Source organism: Pholcus phalangioides, unplaced genomic scaffold (assembly GCF_987345545.1).
Source record: "Pholcus phalangioides strain wild (caught in Gottingen) unplaced genomic scaffold, Ppha-v1.0 ptg000015l_1, whole genome shotgun sequence".
NCBI lineage: Eukaryota > Metazoa > Arthropoda > Arachnida > Araneae > Pholcidae > Pholcus > Pholcus phalangioides.
The window spans coordinates 81,999,580-82,024,474 of record NW_028301608.1 but is presented as its reverse complement, the minus strand read 5'-3'; the positions used below and the strand labels follow the sequence as shown (position 1 = coordinate 82,024,474).

The following is a 24,895-nucleotide window of genomic DNA, read 5'->3' as shown; positions in this document are numbered from 1 at the left end:
GAATCACGTTATTTCTTAACCTTTATTGTTCGTGGTCATTGAATGACTTTGAAATGATGTGAATTTTTCTTTGACTGACGTCATTCAGAGAAAATGACCAAATTTTCACGTCATATTTGACGTCAGGCGACTACTTGGGTTTATAGCGCATTTATATATAACGTTAAGAAACAAAAAAAATGATGGGAATAGTCCCGAGTCTCCGTGCTGGAGCCATAGGCGGAGATATACTTGGAAGTCTGGGGGGGGGGGCACGGTGATGATGATGTCAGTTCATATACATAAATGCATTAGATCAGTTGACTTCACCTTTGATGCTGGGAGGGCAATGCCCCCCTCCTGTATTTCCGCCCATGCCTGGAGCCCTGTCAGTTTGTGGAAGGGCTATGTCCAACTTCACACTCTCTTTAGCCAATTGCGGATATAGTTTTTTTTAAATACATAGTTGTGATTTACTGATCGCCACAACAAATAGTGCCATAGAAATGACGCCAATCAAAAGTAGCAACCCTTCTTCTTTTTTGATGGCCCCGAGCATGCGCACTCTGGCATATGATTTACTGTCCGGAGATGCTTCTAAAAAACAAAACAAAATCTTTGTTTACAAAGCACTTAATGGGGAGATTTTTTCTTCGGTTCAAGTCGACCGAATCAACCGATCGTTTTACAATCTGGATCAGCTGTAGCTGTAGAGGCATTTGCGAGCTGTGTCAATTAGCAACAGCGTTATAAGTTAATATATCCGCATCCTGATGTTTGCGTGACGTTTATTGACACACACACTGTTAATTTATTAGTAGATTTGACACCGTGCTCGACACATCATGCCTCTCCGTCACAGCGCGATCGTGAAATTGATCACCGATTTGGTGATTGTTTTGGCAGGTGTGTGAATAAATATTATTCCCACGTGAAAAACATGTGGAAATTTATCTTAACATTATATTTCTTTGATGTTTGTGTTACTCAGTAGTTATTTATTATTTTATTAACTTAAACCGTAACGAGTACAGTAAATGTGAAGCCATCTACATGTTGAAATATTCAGTCAAGTATTTAACATTAGAAAAGTATTGCGCTGAATTTATAATCTTTATTTAAAAAACTTCTGTTAGACAAACTCTCAAAATTTTTAACAAATGCCAAGAAATTGCTTACCAATTTCAGCTATTTTTTCCCCCATGAACATGGAATATTTCTTCGGGAGTTACCATTGCAGGTGTACAGCCAGAGGCATGGTTTATGGTTTTGCTGCCTGTGGACTACACGAATTCACCACTCTTCTCCCATTCTATTAATTTTCTTAGCCTCTCATTTAAAAAATTTGCCGCTCTGGACTATAGCTCCGCTAAGTCCCCCTGTAAAATGCCGCCTGGCACTCCAGTAGTTAGGGAGCCAGCCTCTGACTGTGCAGGTCTGGGTTCAAATCCCGGTTCGGGCATGGATTTTCTACTAATACTAACAAATTCCCTGGATGAACCCTGCTGATTCCTTGGGAATACGTGAGGATCATGTTTAAAAAGAATATTCCATTCTATACAGCCTCAGTGGTCCATCGTAAAAATTCTAGGCAGGTCTAAACCAGGGGCTTCAGTATATGGCCTGCAGGCCAAATGTGGCCCTCCAAGCTTTTTGCAGTGGCCTGACGACTTTTTTAAGAAAACATCTGCTTTAACCAGAAAAACTACTAAATGGAAAAAGAATTGTTAAACAGCCCTTTCCAATGAAATATGTACTGCTCAGGTGCAGCTTAAGCAAGGGTGTGAGGGGTGGTGCACCCAGGCAGCAGCTTGGGTTTTTGTTGTACACAAAATGTTTTTAAAAATTTTCAACAGTAATAATTCACATGACATCATGCTTTTGAGCCATATGCTGACAATGAAGGTGTTGAGCAAACTTGAGAAAAAAGACAAGCCCTGGGACTGTAATACCAGAAACAAAAATGTACTCTATCACAAGGGGCAAGTGTGCATTTTGGTGCTCTGAAACAGTCAAACAAATGCATAGGAAATAATTTGGCTTATGACTTGCCTGGTCCCTGGAGCACCAGAAATGCCTTTGAGTATATCATCTTTACAGGATAAGTGTAAGTAATGATGGATCATCGATAAGTGATGTTTTGTGGATTGAGTTATCTGGCATAACTTCTAAAAACAAAATAGGTTTATCCCAGTTTATCCCACGGTCCCCTGGCAAATTCACTGTCAGCCTCCCGCCAGAACCATATTTAGGGGTGGCACATGAGGTTTTGCAGTCGTGGGGTGAGTCAGCTTGAGACAACCCTTGTACTGCTGTATTTCAAACTGTGAGATACTTTCCAGATTTGATGCTAATGCTGTGCATTTGATACATTAAAATAGTCATTGTAACAAGTTTGGGGGCTCTGGGGCCCCTAAATTGTAACATACACTGTGGATATAACAAACCAAAAGAATGGTTTTAACCAATAAAATAATCCAGATATACTGCAGAAAAACCCTAGAAAAATAATGAAAAACACTCACAAACACTCGTAAACCAATGTGCTTGTTATCCTATATTCACTTGTATATCGAATCAAACTTCCCCATAGAAAATAATGGAAACTCAAATTATATTCAGTCACATAAAAATCACCAATAAAAACAGAATCAAATCAATAATACAACACAATAATAATATAAAAAAATACCACAATAAAATATATATATTGTAATAACGCCATAAATGTATAAACATACAAATACAAGGCCACAACAGGCAAAATGCCCAATGAGGTGGCTGAGAAAAAGATGCCCATAACAAATATGCATATCATATATTTCTAAATACGGCAACCCAATTAAAAATGCAATTATGAAAACTAATATACAATACGATAATGTTTGCAGAGATTAACTTACTCTAAAGGACGAGAGAGAGAGAGGAGGACCATCATTTAGGGAAATTTACAGACTCTCTGTTGTTTGCAAACTATTTCTTTTTTGGGTGACTTTGAAAAAGGATTTATCCAAAGACACTTGCTTTTGCCTCCTTTTTAGGATTTTTCGGAAACGAGAAATTACATTGTCGTTGGATAGATTCATTGCTCGCACTGCTACAGCTTTATTTGATTGGTTTTTTCTCAAAATTTTGACAGATTCAGGGATTACAAATATATATATATATACATTGAGTACATGTTCTTTTCCCACTGGAAAAAGTTGAAATGACGGCCCTGCACAGATTCTCAATTTCTATACATCTCTCTAATCTCCTTTGAAGAGAGGGACTTTCCCTCACTCCTCTCTCCCTCAGACGAGATACCGTTCATAACTCTTGTTGTTGCGTGCAAAGGAAATCCATCAGTTCACCTATGGTCACCTTCAGACCATCTTCCTCCACCAGTTCTTGAATGTTGTCCTCACGCACCTCCAGTCCAAGGTTTAAGCTACGGCCGCATTTTTTACAAAATGGGAAAGAAAATCGTAGAATGCGCAAGAAGTAGTAGCCACTTTTGCAAAAATGCATACAGGAGGTACGAAACGAGTAGACATCCAATCATCAATCATTACATTAACATTGTAGCATTTTGCTAAAGCTTTTCCCTCCATTTTCGCTTTTTTGCGAAAGGAATTTTTTATCTAGCTTAAACCCTGCTCCAGTCCCAAGAACACAATCTCTTCAACAACTGGTAACTCCTGTTCATGAACTACCCTCTCAAAGTCACGTTCAATAATGCAATCAGAAGCCACTCCAAGCAGAATTTTTAAAAAACTTCAAGTGTACATACATATAGTTACAATGTTTTATCTAGTTTTTTAATTGTAAACAGTCACACTCGCACGTGTGTTCAGTTTTTGAGTGAGGCATGCTGACTGGAGACTAGGGTAGAATATTACCCACAATTCTACAGCACGTGTGGCAATGAAAGTAGAAAACCATTAGCTCAGTTGTGATATTGTGAAAATAAATAAACAAAGCGCTAAATTTTTAATGTGAATCATCGCTCATTAACCAAGTCAAAATTTTTTTCCTTGTTACGCAAATTCCTTGTTGACTGAAGTTCCACTGTATGTGTTTTTATAGTACAGCTTTTTCTTTCAGTTGGATTGCCTCTTCTTGTTTTTTATTTAAGAGGGGAACCGTTTCATCGTGGATTTTTCTGCAGTGATGACACCATTCGTTACCCATATAAAGACTCTACTGTGACTAATGTTATGCTTTATCTGATTGGTATATTTGTACCAGTTGTAACTGTAAGTATTTAAAAAATTGTATGTTCTTCTATATATGTTTTCAAAATATATTCAATGTATAAGGCTATATATTGTCTGCTCTCCTTGCAAAATTTGGCATAGAAGCAGCAATGTATGTCGTCAATGGTTCCAAAGCTTTATTTATACGGCTAGAGGCATATGTATATTTTAGCAAGGATAGCAGACAAAAATTTTCCAATTTAACATGAAAGACATTTGCTTCATTAATTATAACATTCTATACATGCTAGTAAGTTGTTCATGGATGCCAAGAAGCATCAGCTTTTTGATCATTGGTGTGAGTAATGATGTGAAATTTAAAAAAAAACAAATTAATGAACCAACTTTTAAAGTTAATTGGTGATTGTAGCTGAAAGTGGCTGTATGTACCTAAAAGCACTATGAATATTAAAAAACAATTGGTCTTTTTTTTTCAAAACTCTTAAAAAACTTGATTATGGCATTCATAAAGAGATCATGACAGGTCTCATTCATAATCACATATGGTATGCGTTATTATTTTATTTTTATTTTTAGATGACTGCAAATGAGCTACATAAATCTATGCAAAATCGTCAAGATAGCTATGAAAGGAAACACTCGCTTTTTGGATTTTCCGTGCCGCCATCTGTATGGTCACTTTATAGACAAATTGGCATGTTCCTGTTCGGTGCTTGCATGTCACAGCTTCTGACTGATATAGCTAAGTATAGAATTGGCCGATTGAGACCACATTTTTTACATGTTTGTCAGCCATCAATAGACTGCTCTAATCAGGTTGACAAACATATTTATATTACTAACTACACTTGCGCTGGTGATCCTCATAAAGTCAGAGAAGCTAGGTATGTCTTTTTTCTTTGATATGATTTACAAACATATATGAAAATGATAAATTCTTTTTGAAATGATAAACAAAAATTTTTAGCATGCAAAATAGTTAATTTTATTTTGGAAAAATTTTCTCTGATAGTGCTTCAAATGATGTAATTTTAATTGCTATTTCTCTTTGTTATGTTAATACAGTAAAACCCCTCTTTTGCGGACACATTTAGGACCAAAAAATTCTTACATTAAAGAAGGGTGACCGCTTCAGAGGGGGTTTCTGTTGAAGCTTCAAAATACAGTATCAACAACAACGGAAATGGTTCTTTGTTTGAAAATAAATGAAATTCTGACAATATAAAATGTGTTTAAATTCACCAAGTTCATATTTATTGCACAGATACCCAATTAAATATACAAAAGAAATATTATTCTAAATTTATATTTTTTGGAAAAACTGATCAATCAATGTTTGGTGAGTTTTGCTGAGTATTCCAACTCCTTCAAACATTGGCCACATGCTGCCCGCGGGTCAGCTGTTGACCATTCCTGGTATATATCATTAGGTGAATATCCCTGGAAATTTTTGGCAATTTTTTACTCTGTTCTTCGAATGATTCATCATTGACATCAGCAGATTTTGCATTTTTCACTGCATTTGATGACACCAATTTTTTTCTCTTTGGAATCTCTTCTCTTGGACAATTACTAGATCTGGCCATTTTAAACAGAGTGAAATCACGTAAAACATACGAGTACAACCAGAAGACTGACATCAGAGGTGCCAAACATTTACATAATTGATGCTGAAATTTCATTGAAAAGTGCATCAAAATATTATAACTTCTGCTGCCATCTAGTGAGCATAATTGCACCAAAATTGCAATTATTTGTGACCGTACAAGGGCAAACATCCAATAGAACAAATGATGAAAATAGTGTCCAGTCCGTACATTGTATCTGAGGGTGACAGTGTTAAGCAAGGGTTCAAAATACATTATTTGAATAGGCTTTTTGCCTGGATATTTTTGAGTGTAAAACGGAGTGAACACATCGTAGGAGTGACTGTTAAGAGGGATTTTACTGTATTGTTACAGAGATGCCTTCAATTCTTAATTTATCTGGGTCCTGGGACTCAGGTTACTGCAAAATCTGGGTTCTTTCTGAATGAGAGTGGTTCCTTCACAAAAAACAAAGCTGGTTTACCTTCCCCCACCATCACTTATAGGTACTTTTTTTAATCAAACAAATGGTTGATTTCTAAAAACATGTTCAATCTCCAAATATTCACTAACAAAATAATAATAATTTGCTACAATAATTAGATTTTGTTACATTCATTGCCAAGTATTCTACTGGTAGAGAAAAGTTGCAAATAAACCCTTCTACATTGAGGAATATTTATATATTTATTAAAAATCAAGTCTATAAATTCTCTTTTGATTGATTTTTCACTTCAGAAAACTTTAGCTCTTTCAATAATATCTCCTGCATAAATTTGAAGCAAAAATGATTCTGATGTGATCATCTTCTGATTTGGAAGAAAATCCTTTTTGAGCAATTTCCAGCTGAAATGATTTTCTTTTCCCTCCCTGATGGTCCACAATTACTTCCATCATTTTGTCTCCCACATATTTTGCACCTGAATGAGCCATGTAAGATTTGTTAAATGCTGGACACACAAGCACAACCTAACATTGTGCTAGTGTTCCAGCATTGTGAGTGCCTTGTGTTCAGTATGTGGTGCTGTCTATCCTCAAAATCACTAATGATTTGCAGTTTAAAGTATGCTTGTATTGTAGGTCTGTGCTGGCCATCATGGCAGAGGTGGGTCAAAACAAAATCTGTACCTGTAGAAGATCTGTTTTTGGCGCCCATCCCCTATCCAAGAAATTCTTGAAAATTTTTTGGTCGTCCTAATACCAGACATAAACATCACCCCTCCACGACTCATTCGTGTGAATTCTGACCACGAGGTCCTGATAACGGCTCTCCATTGAAGAGCCGAAACGCATCGACCATTCGACCAATTGAATTTATTTGTCTTGAAAACGTGGCAATTTTTGTATAAATTAAAACCAGACAAAGTTTCTCATTTTTGTGATGATAACCCATATATTTTTAAAAGTAGCACATAATTATGAAAGAGCACTTGTGCCAACTCATTGAAAGATTCCACTGATTTTTCAAATGTTTGTCACTTTTATTTTGAAATCTTTACTTACATGTGAATTATTTTCAGGCTTTCCTTTCCTTCAGGCCATTCCTCATTCTCTGCATACACAATGATATATCTCATAGTGAGTTGATTTCTCCATTGTCTCATAGTTATATACTTTCATTTTCTTCTTCATAGTTTATCTTTATTTTTCGAGTGACTTATCGTAACTAAGAAAATATTTTTGTAGTTACATGCATGTGAGATACTGAGTTGGCTGTGTGCTCCATGTCTTTCAATGGCAACGGTCTAATAGAAAATGGTCCAATGACCTTTAGTGGTTTATTATTTATCAAAACTGTGCTTTGTGAGAATTTTAATTTAAAAAACATTTCTGGAACATCTGCTGATTCATATGAAGTAAATTATTCTTGCAATAAAAGAAGCAGTCCATTAACCTGTCATCTGGTCAATTGATTCTTCTGTGTGCTACCCACGATGCCCTTTTTTTATCAAGATACACATGCTTTTTCCGTTTTTTCTTTTCTTTTAAGTTTGAAGCTAATAAAGTATATTTTTGATTGTGTTTTTTATAAAAACAGTAAAACTTATTGTTCTTTGCTGTATATTTAAAATAAAAATAATAATAAAAATTGATTAGTGGAACTAATTAGTTTTCCAAATAGAAATGTTGAATTCTAAATTAAATGCAATGACAGCATGGGTCGTTTAAGTTCAAAATGAATGCAGGAGAATATTTGTCAGTAATTCATGTTAAAAATGATGTATTGAAATTTATAAAATGACATGTACATCTTATATTTTTCTCTTCTATGTAACTAATTATAAGATAGAATGCATATGTAAAAAAAAAAAAAACACTTGAGAATGCATCCTTGCAAAGCATGGGTGAATATAATAGTAATCCATACTGCCTATGACGGCATTTGCTATCATAAACACCACCGTTACGTATGGTAGCGGCAGCAAGTGTCATCAGCCAGATGACTGATTTGAATTGTATGAGTTCATCATGATTCTGTGCATCCTTATCGATAGCTTGAAGTTTCATTTTATGAAAGGCAAAAAAAAAAACTACCTTAATCCTTGAATGCTCAATTTTTATTATTTTTTTTAGCTGATAATTTTTTTTCATAGTTATTGTATTTTTTCATAGTATTGAAAGCCAGAAAAATCATTTGAAAAAATCTATTTCAAATTATATTGCTTATTCAGGTCTTTATTGAAGATATGCAGAGCTTCAAAAATTCTACATGAAATAAATGTATTGAAGTAATAATACTTTCCAAGAAAATAACTATTTTCTTTATGATTCAAATTCTAGTAGGGAAAAAATTCGAATTGCAGACTTCAAGGTAATGAAAAAGAAATGCAAACAAAACATTTTAACAAACTAGCGAAATCACATATGCCCTGTAACAAAGAGTTGTCGTTAATTGAGACAGATACCAACAAGTCTGAAGTTTGAAATAAAAAAAAATAACCTCGCCTGATGTGCCAAGGTGATTCTAAATTTTTGTCTTCTTCAAACTGGCTACAGTGATGAACCTTTAAAGACCCCCTTTATAAAGAACACATGCAAAGCTAGACATTTAAGGGTTAATTAATAACGTCATATGATGTGATGAATAATGTGAAACAATGTATCAACCACACAACTGTACGTAATTGTAACTAAAAAAAGGGTTTTTCTCCAGACATTGTGTAGGGTTAACAGTTTTCCTATTCACAAAATATGGACACCAGTGACTGGTCATGTTTCATGTAGACAAGAATGGGTCATCCAGTCAATTAACTTTAATTGGCATCTAACTGCTGTTCACATGACATGATCAAAGCAAAATAATGAGAAGCATAAAGCTGCCAAATATATTGAATGCATGATCAACCTCTATATAACTGATGTCACATTTTCTCTTATTTTTGCTTTGTGTCATACCCCTTTTGAATTTTAATTGAAATTAATTAATTTATATTATTAATATAAACTATTTTTTCCTCATTGTTAATCAATTCATTTGTACAATCAATGCTATTTTTATGAACCCGTATAGACATGAAAAATTCATTTGCAAATGGGAAAGTATTGAAAGGAGTAGTATATTGTTTGAGATCAGAAGTTCATAAAAATGTGCAGTTCATAAATTGGAGGTTCGTAAAATAGAGCATTGACTGTATGATGTTATGGAAAAACAGACATTTTGCTTATTTTATGGAAGAATGGTACTAACATGGGCAGAATTTTAAAAATACAGACTGTCCGTAAAAAATATGGATGTCTGGTAACCCTATTAGTGTGTGTTTCTATGTTTTTAATCATTAACACGAGCCTTTGTGTTTTCAGTTATATCTGCAAGCAAGAATGAATCTTCAATATTCAAAGCTGCTGAAACCATTTATTCAATTTATTCTTTTTGTACTGTCTTGGTATACTGCTCTGTCCAGAGTAAGTGATTTCAAACATCATTGGAGCGATGTTCTTGCAGGCCTTTTATTGGGAGCTTTAACTGCTATTACTGTAGTGAGTGTTGTAATTTTATTTTTTTGTCACTGCTTAATAACTGAAAAAAATTTAACAATCGTTATATCACATAAGTAAAATCATATTACAGTGCCCCTTGCCACACCACACTTTGTTATAATGTGCAAGCAGATATTTCACACCTATTAGAACCTCTGTTAAAAATTTAACCAACACCAGAACCTTCATAAAGTTGGTTATATCACAATTTTAATAATCACTTTTTTTATTTTATTTTTCCGACTTTTGTGATGTAAGGAAAAGTTACTATAATATAAAATTGCATTGAATGTATAAAAAACATGATAAAACATATCCAAGCAAATACAGAGATACCTTGGCTTATAAACGCATCGGCTTACAAACTTTTCAGCTTGCAAAGATTTTTTTTGGTTCTTCTGCCTCAGCTAATGAATACAGATTTGGCTAACAAACATTTTAGTTGATATAGATACACATGCTAACATAAAACTCCTGTGTTGTGAGCTGAATTTTTGTGCTAATCAAAATGAATCTAATGAATAACTGTCACTCAAGCCAGATTAATTCATTTTCACCTCAGAATCACTATCCAGTTACACCTCTGTATCAGAAATGTTTTAGGCCATTTCATGTAAAATGAACAATTAAGCTAAGTGAAAAGCAATTTTTTTAAAAAATGAATAAAAAAGCCCTGACTTGAATGGTTTCAGTGCATAACTGTAAGTTTTTAATACCAAACTGAACAGCGTGGACATTCAAGGAACTAATCTTTATCTTAAGCTTTCCATCTGCATGTGTGTGATAGAGAAATGAGCTGACTATATCACATAAGCATACCACTTGGAACACTTTTTTTTCACTACAGCTTACTGTATAGCATACATTATCCTAAAATAAAAAAGTTGTTGTTCAGTTTTTCATCTTCCTTCATCCAGTTGTGAAGTTGTTTATCTTAGGCTTCTGTCATCATTTTGTCTTTTTCACAATGTTTTTTTTTTAGTGTTTTATGAAACTAATCTTTAAATTTAAAGTCATTTCTGGAATGAGTCAAACGTTTGATTAACAAAGATTTTGGCTTATGAACAGGATTCTGGAACAAATTATCATCCTTAGCCAAGGTATCACTGTTATCTATCATAAAACTCTGTCAGCAATGTATCTTTTTTTGGTTTCTTTTAACATTACGAACATATGGGCTGCTCTTCGCAAGTATATTTTAGGGCATAGTTTTCCAAACTTTTTGTTCCATCGCCCCCTTCTTCAGATAAATTTTTCCCTCATCGACCCCCCAACTCAAGTGAACCCATAGGATCCTATGTTATACCCGTGGCTTCTATCGCCCCCTTGGCCTTTTCCATCGCCCACTTTGGGAAACACTGTTTTAGGGGAATGGAAGCTACAAACACCACTTTCCCAGCATGTAATTTACAACCATCGAGTAGTATAAAATCTACAACCAAAATTTGAATGAATTCACAAAACATGACTCATTTGTTATTTCTCATAGAAACAATAGATGACATAATTTCAGTAATGTTTGCCAGTTTAAAAAAAAAGAAAAAAAAAAGAAATCCTTATACATGCTTCAATGCTCAAACTGCTCTCGTCACTTTTAGATGATGGTCTTAGATCAGTGTTTCTCAAAGTGGGCAATATGGCACCCGGTGGGTGATGTAATTGTCCAGGGGGGCGATTGAAGCAGGGTATAACATAGGATCCTATGGGTACGCTTGACTTGGGGGGCATGGAACACACAAAGAGTTTAGGAGTTTAGGAAGCTATGCCTCAGATGATCGACCTGCTCAAGCATAAGAAATTGATTTGAATTACATTCTTTCGATGAAATTCTTAAAATGATACATAGATGGTGTAAAAGTATAATTTCTAGTTTTTTCTTATCATCCCTATTCTCAGACAGGTTTGCTTGTACTGTGTTTCCCCACTTTTTCAATACTATTGAATGTATAATACTCAGTGCCTGAATTTGATTGCCCATCTATACATCTATCTTTCACAAAAGAAAAAAAGGAAATTATCTGTTTGTTTGGGCAAAGAAAGAATGATATCTCACACTATTTGCACAGCCAAAGGGTTAAAGATCACATATTATTTCATAAGTTATCTTGTGATCGAATACTTTTTCTTAGTTAGACTTACAATACACCTTACTTCAGATGAGGCAATGTCAGGGTATAATAAGGATATATTTAATTGAAAATAAAAAGGAGTGGTTTTCGACTGTCCTTCAAACTCTGTATTTACATTTTGTGTGGGTGGCAGTCCTGGTGAATAAGATACCTACATTACCAAAAGATATTCAGAGGTGTCATAAGTTTGGTATACCCAATTATATCAAAATTATTTCCTGATGTGAATGTACAACAGAAATGGTGATAACATGACTGCAGAATGCATGGCTACTGTAAAAAGGCCCTCCCCCGCTCCCGAAGACCCCAAGAGGTTAGTGTTTCAACTTCTTGGCGAGACTATGAGAAAAAAATGTTGAACACTATATATAATCCATATGAGTTTTTTTTTAAACTGCCAATAACAATCGACAATAGCTCATCTTTGGTATTTTTTGGTCGGTCCTGGTGTAATCATCCCTTGTGTGCAGAAAACGACTGTGGTATGACAAAATTGATCAACATTGATCAACAATATGACATTTGATCAACATTTTGTGCAATGTTTGGACGTTTGAATTTATTTTTGAATTATCAAAATACAAATAGTTTAATGCAGAGATGCAACTAATAATGATGTATTCTTTATTGAGACACAGTAGTTACTGTATTTTCTGGTAAAAAAAAGTCAGAAATAATATTGATTTTTTTTTTGGCTTGTAATTTTGAAATTTCATTTTTTTTTCTTTTTCAATATTACAGGCAAATTTTGTATCAAACTTTTTTTCAAGTCAGACAAAGAACCAGAATGATGAAGGGACATTACACAATTCTAGTGGTATGGCTGCTCCTTCTAATTATGATGCTATAGATTTAGAGCAGCAGTAGTTATTTAAGCATTGTTGTTGTTACGTGATATATTTGTTGTTGAATATGTATTTTTAAAACCATGTTTATATAAATGTGTTAATGTTTTTTGCTGAATAAATGTAATGTTATTCTAAGCTCTGGAAGCACACAAGATAGTGTTTCCTTAAATCATTGATACTGTTATTATATACAGTGCAATCTCGATATAACAATACTTTGTTGACCAGGAAAAAATATTATTGTAGAAGAGAATTATCTTTTTATATCAAGAGGCAGCATTTTGTTTTATCATGTGGCACCAAACATATGCTGCAGTTGATGTTTCTTTTAAATCGTTGTTGTTGACACTGCCAGAAAATACAGTTATAAGTATTTATTAGCTGCAAAACTTTAATTAGTTTAATGAATGTTGGATGAAAGGGTTTTACAAGATTTTAAAAAAAATCATTGTAGTGAGATTAATTGTTATATCAAGTATTGTTGTAGCAAGATTTCACTGTATATGTATGCAAATGTTTGAAAACATATAACTTATTTGTATATGAAGGTCAAATGAATTCACATACTCATGTTTTCTGAAGTGACATATCTCGCATTGTTTAGGGGGAAAAACAGAATCCGAGGATGCTGTCACTCTCTGCTATCCATACAAATGTTTTTAACAGCTGGCTGATGCGAAGATATATTTAGGAAAGAGAGAAAATTCAACTGCCCTTGGTGGGAATCGAATCACCCAGAAAGTGAAAGGATGTGGGTTTGATTCCCTGCAAGGACAGTTGAATTTTCTCTCTTTCCTAAGTATATATTTGCATCAGCCAGCTGTAAAAAACCTTAGTATTTCAAATTTTTAAAAAAACATTATTTCAATAACTTTTTATATTTGTGCAGTATTAATGTGTGTGTGTGTGTGTTGGTTAGATTTTAAAATATAGAACTATGTTGTAATACAATATTTTGATTTTATGGTTTATTGTTTGACGTTTTTTTATTGTACACATTTTCTTTTATCATATGAAATTTTGCAAGATGGTGAAAAGGGGAGCATATGAGATTATATGAATAAATTTGTAGGTAGTGGTTAGCTGGGTTGGGTAGCTTATATGTTTCAAATAATACATTCAAATAATAAACATAAAATAGTCACTACAAAAAATTGTGTGTCATTGAATCAACAGCCTTCCATCCTCATAGTTTTAAGAGGTGTTAATATTTACACTAACAAGTTTGCCTTTATGAAAAAATTTTGAAATTGATCCAGTGTATTTTTGTTTGATATGTAGAAATTTACTAATTAGTAATGATGTATGGTTGAAAAGGTTGGTTTTACACATAATCATACACTATTCATTAGGCAAAAAATATGATTCCTGTAACAGTGTTTATCATGTGCTTCAGCTGGACCCCAATATAACGAACTCTAATTTAACAAATTCCCAGATTTAACAAATTTTTTTAGCCGTCTTTGTCTATATATTTGTGTTTATTTTAATCTTGATATAAGCCTCCATGGTTCACCCCCATGAAAATGTATTGAAATTTTTTTTTCTGAAAATACTTGCTGTTAACATATTTTTATTTGAAACAATAAATCAACACAGCAATTTAGTTAATTAGAGTGAATTTTTTAATAAGCTAAACTCACTAATTAAGGGTGAAATATACAGTTTGTCTTTATGTTACTGGTTTCTATAAGCAAATAAAATCTTGCTTATCTAAGTTGAATAGTTTTACCCTGAATTTTACTTCCAATTTCTTCAGTTTGGTGTGGTTTTATAAATCTTTGAATATGTAAAATTTCACCAGCTCTCAAAAAATGACACAGACAAGGAATCAACTGTTTCTAGAGAAAAAAGTATTGTACTCATATTGCTGTAGTTTGTACTAAAATGACATTAAAAGATGTACCATCCAAAATACAAGAAAAAAGGGGAAAAAATTGTCATAATGGATTTTTTTGACCATGTATTTGCCATATATATTCAAATATACATGGGATCACAGAAAGGGTTAACAAATAAAAATGAGTTGTTTTGATTTGTTAACTTATATGATTTTAATACACCTCACTCACTCTTACTAGCTATGTATCATGCACTCTGTGAGTTTTCATGAACTCAAGTTTTAGAGATTTAAAAAGTTCAGGATTTCTTTTAAAATTAAAATTCTAAGTGTGAATCTAAAATGCACAATTGAATAAGTTTCCTCTTGATATGATATGATTTTGGATGTGTTGCCTCTTTTCATGACCCTATCGCTCACTAGCAGGTCTGTATTTCAGGTCTCTCGCACCCCTGTGAAGTCGAATATTTTATGCCCTCATGCCCTACTCAACCTCAAAAACAATAAATGATATATGTATTGCCCCAGAAAAATTAGGTGCACATGCCTAAAATTAAAATAAAATGACACCAAGAAAGCAACTGCAATGAAATAAGTTGATGCCTCTTGAAGGCAGAAGAAAAATAATTTATGCATAGATGTCATTTTTTGGCTTCATTTTTTAATGGTTTTCTGCTGTTAGAATGGGCAATAAAATTTGTTGACATGCTTAGGCACTGACAATTCAAACCCTGCAAAGGTTTGCACATTCGTTTTCTCTGTAAGTATGGAATCTTTCAAGACAGTTTCTCAGTCAAGGGAAATTACTACCAATTAATAACATAATAGTCATGTTGGTTACATAATGGTAGTCATGTAAGCAATGCCTAGAACAATATTTATATTTGCATTGCAAATTATCTGAATACTGGAGTTCTGTTAAATCTATGTATATCAAACTAAAATTATTTTAGATCGTTGAAGCAGTTACCTAGTTTTAGAAATGCTTTTAAATAAATATTTCTGATGCAGATAAGATATCTGAGGTCCAGGTCTATTATAATTGCTGTAATAAGAATTGATGGTATGTTCATAGATTGTGCTTGAAGTTCATAAATTGGTGAACACTAGAACCCACTAATCCGAACCTGATAATCTGAAATTCCGCTTAATCCAAACAGCTCTTTAAAAAAGATGTGCTCGAGAAAATTGAAGAATCTACAAATCAAAAAAAATGCTCATAAATTTTGTATTGTAACATTATATTTTACATACATATAAAATTAATACATTGTCATACCTCATAATGAGGAATTACATAGTTGCATTGAAAAAATCTTTGACAAAGCAACGTTTATCTAGCAGATGATGTGGTTCATTGCTGTTGTCTCAGAAACATGATGTCTCTGCAGGGGTTGCATTATCATGCTGCTCTGCAGCTTAAAAAAAAAAAAAGCAAAGCGTTACAACAAGCCTAATTGGTGGATATTGAATCGATTGCCTAAATGTTGAATTTTTTCGGGTTGTTTCTCTTCCAATCATTACCAATAATGTTTCAAAATCACGAAGTGACAACCTTGTAAAATTCCTGAAGCCTGCTCCATATTCTAATTTTAGATCAGACATAAGCTGGTCGCCATAATTTGTACCTTCTATAAGAGTTTTGCCTTTTGTGTATTCACCATCGTTGTTTATCCTCTTTTTTTTTATTACACTGGCGATGAAGCAAAATAAATGAATTAGCCACACAAATTCCTGGAATAATTGGGCATGACCACTTAAAAACTGTCTGTAGTCTGAACATGTAACAATGTTCAAAGAATGTTTCATAATAATGTTTCGCAACTGTTTCGAACAGTTCAGAAATTGTTCAGCAACATTGTATACAATGTGGACTAGGCCTTACTCTTATCCCTCCCATTTTGATACTCACTACTATTAGAGTTTTGAAAGAACCGCATTTAAAAGTCGAACTCTAGTAATCAGAACAGGTCCCAACAATTAGTTCGTATTAGTAGGGTTCTAGTGTATTTATATGTGATTTTTTTTCCCATTATTTGTTTAACTATGATTGATATTTTATTTGTATGTGAGCAAATTCAACACATTTGTGTATGCAGTCGAATCCTATTTTAACGAGTACTGTTATAGCAAAAAAAAAATTTTTAATGAACACTTTTCTAATCCCCCAGATAAGTTTACATAAGAGCAATGCAAAAACCTGGAATTCCTTTGTAACAATTTCGTTATAACGAAGTGATTTCTCCGGTCTCTTGGAGTTCATTATAACTGGATTCGGCTTTGTATATTTTTTACGACAGCTTTCAAAGAACAAATCATTGTGATTAAAAGAAAAATCCATGCACAGGAGCCACAGTCCAACGCAATTTGAATTTCCATAAAAATCATATTGAACTACAGCTCCTCAGTACTGTCCTCCTACTTTACTGTCATAATGACACTGCCCGTGAATTATTCTATCAACAGTATACAGTGGTATCTTGGCAGAGGTACTTTCTACCCATGCGGACCTATTTTTTGTGTCCCTTGAGAAAAAATCTTCATCTGTGTTTCACCAATTTTTGGCACCCGACCACATTATTTTGGGCGACAGTTTTTTGCCCTTTCAATACTGATTTGGCACCTCTTTTAGAGTGGCGCTGCATGCGTCCACTCAGCCTAAGAGTAGCCCCAGTACCTTGGCGAATGAAAAATGTGTCTTTGGAAGATTATTTGTTCCAGAGTCACACACATTTTTTCGTTAGTCGAAATGCAACTTCCTGTATGTTTCTATCAAAATTTTTTAAATTAGTTCTGTGTACTGCTCAAAACTTAAAGATATGATTTTATTTAAACACTGAGAAGCATTGTAAAAGGACAAAAACTGACAGAATCCTAAAATGAACAGATTCACAATTCACAATTGGATAAAGGAAAATTTAAAGGAAGAGGAGAAACTTTTGAGATCTTTTTATTTTACATTATGTGCATAACCCAGTCTGATTCATGGGTTTTTGTCCTTGTGTGATATGATCTGCTTGTTTCTATATCTCATACATGCAGATGGAAAAGATAAGCTCCTACAATAAGCAGACCGTTCAGTTCGGGACACAAAGTATTACCATGGGCACTGGGAATGTTCAAGTCTACGCTCTCCCTTTTTTAAATGTGTTTTCTCTCAACTTAATCTTAAATTTTACATAGATATAGTGCAAAACAATACCTGAAACAGAAATGGGGGGGGGGGTTATAACTGGAAAGTGATTCTGAAGCAGTTATAAATTAATTGAATCTGAGTGATAGTAGTTGATGATTGGCTGTATATCTGTCAAAGAGTACCTTCCAAGTGTCCTAAGGCGGACTCAACGAGAATGGAAACCTCAGAGCATGAGGGCAAAAGCCCACTTGATCCAGGTGTTCAGTGAGCATCCAGGCTGTGAAAGTAGTTGATGATTGATGAGAAAATTCAGCTCAATATGCAGCTGTATTATGTTAGCAATTGCATCCATATCAACAAAAGCCTCCATTATCTGAATCTATGTTTGTTAGCAGAGACTGAAGAACCACAAGTAAAATCTTCGTTAGTCAAGAAACTTATAAGTTAAGGTATCACTGTATTGTATTATAGACTTTAAAACTGAATAATTTATTGTTGTTTGAATGCCAGTCTTTATATTGTTGTCGTTTTTTTAGTTTTTAGCAGCTGATTTTATGTTTTGTTTTTGTACACTCAGAATATATATGCATTGGGAAATTTATTTTACTACTATAAAATTCTGTGCAAAATATGGTGTGTTATATTCATTAATATTGCTGTACACATGCTATTCAAATTTATAATTGCAGCAGAATGCACTATCACTTAGTATCGTTTTTGTTATAGAAGTTACGTGTGCTATGAAAGACAAAAATTCAAAAACACATTTCATTAGGAACACACTTCATTAGGAAAAAAACGTCTTTGTAAAATTTGTCAAAAAACATGGAGAGAACTATTTCTTGAGAACTGTGATAATATACCTTATAAATTATATTCAAGACAAATGGCTAATTCTGTGCTGATTTTTCAATTTTTCTAAGCAACAAAACTTCTGCCAGAATTTTCATACTTTTGTTAATTTACTGTATGTTTAAAATTATTTCTCTGTAACAAATTTTTAAATAGAGAAAAGGGACTTCTAGGACCATCTTTACAGCATAATGGGTCAAGCAATGTACTGGGGCCCGGAATTAAGGCTGACACAACTTATGTTTATCTATATATAAGGTCATGAGGTCCCTTGAGCCAGTGTGTCCTGGTGAGCCAGTGCATTGAGACTTCATTATATGGGGACTGTAGATGTATGCACAGAAAGTTGGATCAGGACTGTGCATGCAACTCTCTCAATCAAGTTAAGAGTGGAGTGGTTCTAAGGATTTTTCTTTTGGAAATATATAAAAGAATTTTTAAAAATGTGCATTGGAAGTTCTGCGGCATATATGTGATTATTTGCTAATGTGTTTTGCAATCTTATTTGTATTGTTGCAATCAAGAAGATTGATAACTTAATGATGAGCAGCAATTTACTAATCTTTCATTGCAAAATTCAATAATTTTTGTTTTGATATTTAATATGGTTTAGTTAATTTTATGTCAAAGGTGAATGTTGTTCGTTGGATGTTCTTGGCTGTTTTTCATTTTCCAGTTCAAATGCAATGTAGAAGTATTCAAGACAAACTTTGAATATATAAGGGGTTGATAAATCTTATTTTCAAGGTTCCTTACCATTTTTAAGTTCATACATTGCTGACTCTCAAATTCCTTTATCTTACAGCTCTTTCCAAATCAGATTCTGACTTGGCTGTATAGTTTTTGTTGTGTTCATCATATTTTTAGTTTCATATAAACAAGATGTTCTGAAAAAAAAACCGGCTGACTCATGCAAGATGTGAACTATGTCAGATGTGTCAGGAACTAAGGCCTGTGAAAGTTGCATAAAATTGCATAACTTAATTCTAATTCAGTTAATTGTCATCTCCTTATATATGTTCCTGCCAAAGCCTAAATTGGCCAATTCACGATGGGGCGGTCATTTCGCAAATTGGCAAATTTTGTTAAACATTGACTCGGCCAATGTCCAAAATTCAGGCAGTGGCCAGCCTGTTCGCAAAGTGGTCAGTGGTCCCTGGCCAGTCAGATAACAAAAGACATTATTCTTGATCATCGTCAAGTTGGCGTATTTTTTGTGTGATAATTATGTCCATGTTAATTATTGCGGCCCATCAAACGGTGGTCATAATGCGGTAATAATATTTTTTTCCCAAAATTTAGCAAAAAAAAAACCATGTTTATATAATTAGTTTTTTCTCTCAAAGTTCACTTTTTTCTCTCGTCACATGGAGCTAATCCAATACAGCTGCTATATATAGACGTGTATCGCACGTTGATTAAAAAAAATTAATTTGGCTTCTACCAGGCCATCTTACATCAACATATCAAGCTTTGGCCAGAGAATCTCTGGCCACTTTGTGAAATGGCTGGTCAAAGTCCAAATCATTTCTGCAATTTAGACTGGTCAAAACTCTTGGCCAATTCACAGAGTGGACGGCCCTGTCTCAAATTAGCCGCACTTTGGCTTTGGCACTAACATATATATATATACACTGTTTTTTCCCCCATTCAAACATTTTATTTCAAGAAAATAATTTATTTTGTGTGTCTGAGTTTTAATTTCTTAAGTAATTTTTTGAGTTGTGTTAGGAAGTTGTGATTAGTTCTTTCAATTTTGTCTTTTCTGCTGCCAAATCAGTTGTGAGAAGCTTTTCTTGAATTTAAACTCACACACCTTAATCCACAATCACTTGAGCCCGTGTTTCTCAAAGTGTGCATTACGGCTCCTAGGGGTGTCGCAGTGAGCTGGAGATATTGATTTGTGTGCCTATTTATGCTTTGAAGTGGTTCTTTTATATGGGAAAATATCTACCAAACTGTTCCGAAGGTCTGCAGATGAACCATAAATTGGGCAAGGAAGTCACGGGTGACAAAAGGTTGAGAACCACTGACTTGAACAAAAGATACAAAATATAGTTTGCAGTCTGAAAAATCTCAAGGTTAAATATAGACCAGATTACTTTTATTTCAAAAAGTCTCGCCACAAAGAGCTACAGGGCTAAAATGGTACAAATATTCAATCATTACTCACAATTTGAAATATAGATGGCAGCACTAAAAAATCACACAGAACTTTATATACACTAATATATATTACATTAGACTGTTAGGTTAAGGTTACCAGATTTGAAAACTGCAAAAGGGGAATGCTTTGTATGCACCCATAGAAATGTCACTTTTTCTAATTTTGACAACAAATGGCATTTTATACTAAATCGCTTCCACAATAATTTTTTGCAGTTTATACAAAACTAAAAAAAAGTCTTCCATCACTTAATAATGAATTCTTCGCACAGACTGGTTAGTTTTATTACTTTGCCTGGAGCAAGGCAAGAGGTTTTCATTCTCTACTCTCAGAAGGTGTTTTTTTCTTTCACAGGAGTGTTGTTTTTTTGCCAGAGACAATTTCGTCAAAGGAATCAGAATTGAGTGTTGTTTGCATCCTGTTTTTTTTTATTTTTGAATGGAAGAAATAACACCTCCCTGCTCTCTCCCCACTTCAGTCTATGGCATTAGATATTGATTGGTGAGCAAACAACAGTATTCTTAAAATGAGTGTTGTGGTTTTGTTCTTCCAGAGCTTTTTTAAGACTTTCTCATATTATCCTGGAGCAAGCTGGGCTGTGGTAAAAATATGTAGTTGCCATGTCTAGAGGCAACTTGGGAATTATTCTGGGAATATCGGTGGTGATTGGTCAAAGTGTGTAAAAATGCGTGAGAAAAACAAGCCAGAGGTGAATCAGAATGGGAAGAAATTTTCCCCCATGAAAAAAGGGAAAAATAATCCAGTAAACCTCTCTGAAAAGGACGACATAAAAAGTGAATCGTATTAGGACATTTGAAATGACATAAAAAAAGGAGGACTTCTGGTAACCCTATGTTTGATACATACACACTCACACTTCTGGCACAACACAACTTTGACAGTAAATTGCCCGTGGCAACAGACCAGAGTTGTGCTTGGTTTGAAAGAAAGAATATTTATTTTATTTTTAGATAAAAGAATATTTGTTCATTTTATGTTACCTTCACAGTTTTTCTTTAGAGGAAGTAGAAAAAAGATGGTATTAAGTTAGAGGTGAGGAAAAGAAACCTTTCTTGATGTGGGTCTATGAATGTTAAAAATCAAATATTTGATTGTAATATCCAGTTACACCACCTCGTGATAATTTGGCATTGTGAGGATAAAATGAGAAAAATGGGCACGTACCAACAATGGCCTTTCCCCCCCAAAACATAATATAAGTTTGTTCTTGTCAAGAAACTGAGCAACAAATGTAAACATAACGTTTCTTTTCCTTCTTTTTAAATGCACATATACTAATTATGTGATTTTTATGCATTCAGTTTTTAAAAAAAATTTATTGCTATCACACAACATGTATGGCATATTTGTTTGAGCTTGTTCCCATCATGCTGTAGTTTGCTTATAGAGCTTTTGAAATCATCCTGTTTGTCACAGCTTATTCAGCTTCCACAGTTCTTTTAGCTTGCAATAGAGTAAAATGACTTCTTTTGAATCATTAATAGAAAGCTGTCCACCACCTTCCCCCATAATTGAAACCAGCAAAAAAAAATGTCTTAAAAAGGTATTTTATTCTTTGCAGCTAACAAAAGCGATACTACCACTCCACAATTGGCAGTTCAGTGAAGATATTTGATGTGAATCTTCATACTTTGAAGAGTTATGAATAATTTATACCATTCTATTATATAATGCTCTGCTCCAGTTACTAGTGTTTTTTACATGATGATATTAGACATTGCTTTCTATTTCTTATAGACTTCACATATTGAAATCATTTTTGTTATTTGCTCTTCCAGTTTGTGAATAGCTTATTGAAACAGCAGCTAGAAGAATTTATTTGCAAATAAAATTAATATTACTGTAGCTATGTACAAGAATAGATATTCTGCCACAGAAAGGTGTTGTGGGAACTTTTATTAGAATGTGATGCACAATTTTTTTAGAATTGCAAAGCTATTTTCTTATGAATTTTATGTTATTTGGAATGGGAAGAAAATCATTCCGCTTTTTTATATCTTATGAACTAACCAGATTTTTTCCCAGTTGAATATTTGTATGTTGAAGTTGTTCAAGTCAATCAATTTGTTGCATATAATCTCAGTTGAGGCTTAATTGCTAATGAGGTCTATTCTAATGTTTTTACCCCTTAGATAACTTTCAAACATTGTTAAGTTTTTCATATTTCACTTAACACTGAAATAAATTATAAGCTTTATCGAAATCTACATGCTTTAACATTTAAGCACTTTAAATATTGTGATACTTATTCCAACAGAATTTGCAATATTTTTCATTGCATTTGCATCTGTCACATTTTTGTGGAAAGCATACCTTAACTTTTGTAATTGTGGGATAAATCCAAGTTTTTCTGTCATACTCACTGTTACAATTTCTTATAAGAGCAAATAAATAGTGTGATAATTCATTTCCTGGAATGGACTGTAAAAAAAAGTTTTGTTTACAAATAACACTGGCAATCTGATGCAGGGCCCTTTCCATGGCATAGTAATCACTGAACTCCTTGTAAAATGCTGTATCTTTTTTTAATGCAGTAGACTTTCGTCTAATTTTCAGCACGTGCAAAGTAAATAGTATACAGAAAAGTATTTTATTAAGAAATCAACTTTACAAAACATCAGGGCTTGTTAAAATACGAGGCTTTCACAAAGGCAAGCTATCTTGTCAATGCCTCTGAGAGGGTTAACAGCATTATGGGAGTGGGGGGAGGGGAGTCCCCAGGCCAAGCAATGCACTGAAGATCCCTACAAGTCTGAAACACTTAGTTTTAATTACTATCAAAGGTCCAAAGTTCATAAAGAGGCCTTTTGGTCATGCTTGAGTGAACCTGTGCTTCAAGACTGCTTTAGTTTGCTGTTTTCATGACTTCTGTGAGAAACTTGGAAATCTGTTTTACAACACCCTTGTGTTAGTAAAAACATACTGCTATTAAAACATTCGTTTTCTTGAAATGCTGTGATTTTTTTTTTGCTGAATGCTGTTGAATGTGAATCCCTTTTTTATATTTAGAAACAACTAAAAATTGTTACGCATCATTGTAGGGAAATTCATCTTTTCACATGCTGGTGTATTTTTGAATATAAAAAGGGGATATTTCACTGTCAGTTCATGAAACATGATCCATCAACATTGTTGCTTGAAAATTTTGAAAAGACTAGAGAATTTCTGGAGGAAAAACTACAATTTTTTTTGGCATTTCACTCGGCATTGCAAGTGAACATGTAGCAAACATTTTTTACAGCCTATTTCCACAATCAATCACCATTGTATATTACCTTGTTTCATCCTTTTTGTTTGACTACAAACAAAATGTGTTTCCATATATGTTTAAAAGCATACTGTAGTGGTGTTTCCAGGACTTGCAGTCATGTATTTTTTATTTAACCTTCCTGTAGGCACATATGTAGGAGATACGTGCCTCCTTTCCTTTATCTCTCCTACATACATATGCCTGCTGAACGGTTAAAAAATAAATCAGAATTAGTAGAAAAATATTTTTTTCCCTAGTTCTTTTTCGGTTATATATTACACTTGTACCTAAGATTTTTTTTATAAAATGCTTATACTGTCATATTTGATGTTTTTCGTTAGTTATTTTGATTCGTTGTAGAATGAATTCTTTATGAATGTGTTGAGAATCAAAGTAAAAATTTTATTTTTATTGCATTACTTGTTCAGTGTGTTGTTTGAGTGTTGTTTTGTTCTCTTAATATTAGAGGAAATTTGTAAATTATAGTTTACACTAGATCACACAAGCTGAAACAATTAAGATTTTAAAAACATTAGCTATACAATAGCTTTTCTGAATATCCCTAATGTTTTTAATAGAAGACTCATTAAGTGCATAAAATGAGTAAGGAACTCTGCAACTTTTATGGCTGTTTTCACTGGGAGCTGTTGACCTGTATGTTAAAACGATAGCTATCTCAAAAACAGTATTCACCCTGCAAAATATTCTAGTTAACCGTTTTCCCTGAAAATACCAGTAGTTTTTCTTGTAGTAGTAAAAATTTCTTTCTCACATAACCTTTCACAGAGGAATCAGCATTAGACTCATCACTTTTAACCACTGTCGTCCCTTGTAATGTGATCAGAGAATATGGATTTGTTCTATCATGCATTTCAACATTCATTAATGTGATAGCCGAATTTGTCTGTTA

General features: G+C 33.6%; 1 protein-coding gene across 2 annotated transcripts; it reads left to right on the top strand.

Moving 5' to 3' along the window:
• Positions 1–614: 614 nt before the first annotated feature.
• Positions 615–24,401, top strand: LOC149076816 (putative phosphatidate phosphatase). 2 transcript variants are annotated; one of them, XM_089244505.1, is made up of 7 exons: positions 615–885; positions 4,066–4,217; positions 4,755–5,062; positions 7,285–7,342; positions 9,566–9,742; positions 12,613–12,688; positions 22,297–24,401. In XM_089244505.1, the coding sequence occupies exons 1-7, from the start codon at positions 825–827 to the stop codon at positions 22,338–22,340; spliced, it is 876 nt and encodes a 291-aa protein (XP_089100631.1). In that variant the 5' UTR covers positions 615–824; the 3' UTR covers positions 22,341–24,401. The 2 variants fall into 2 exon arrangements, with proteins under 2 accessions (XP_089100631.1, XP_089100630.1); XM_089244504.1 differs by lacking the exon at positions 22,297–24,401 and having other exon boundaries at positions 662–885; positions 12,613–15,760.
• The last annotated feature ends 494 nt before the right edge of the window (positions 24,402–24,895 follow it).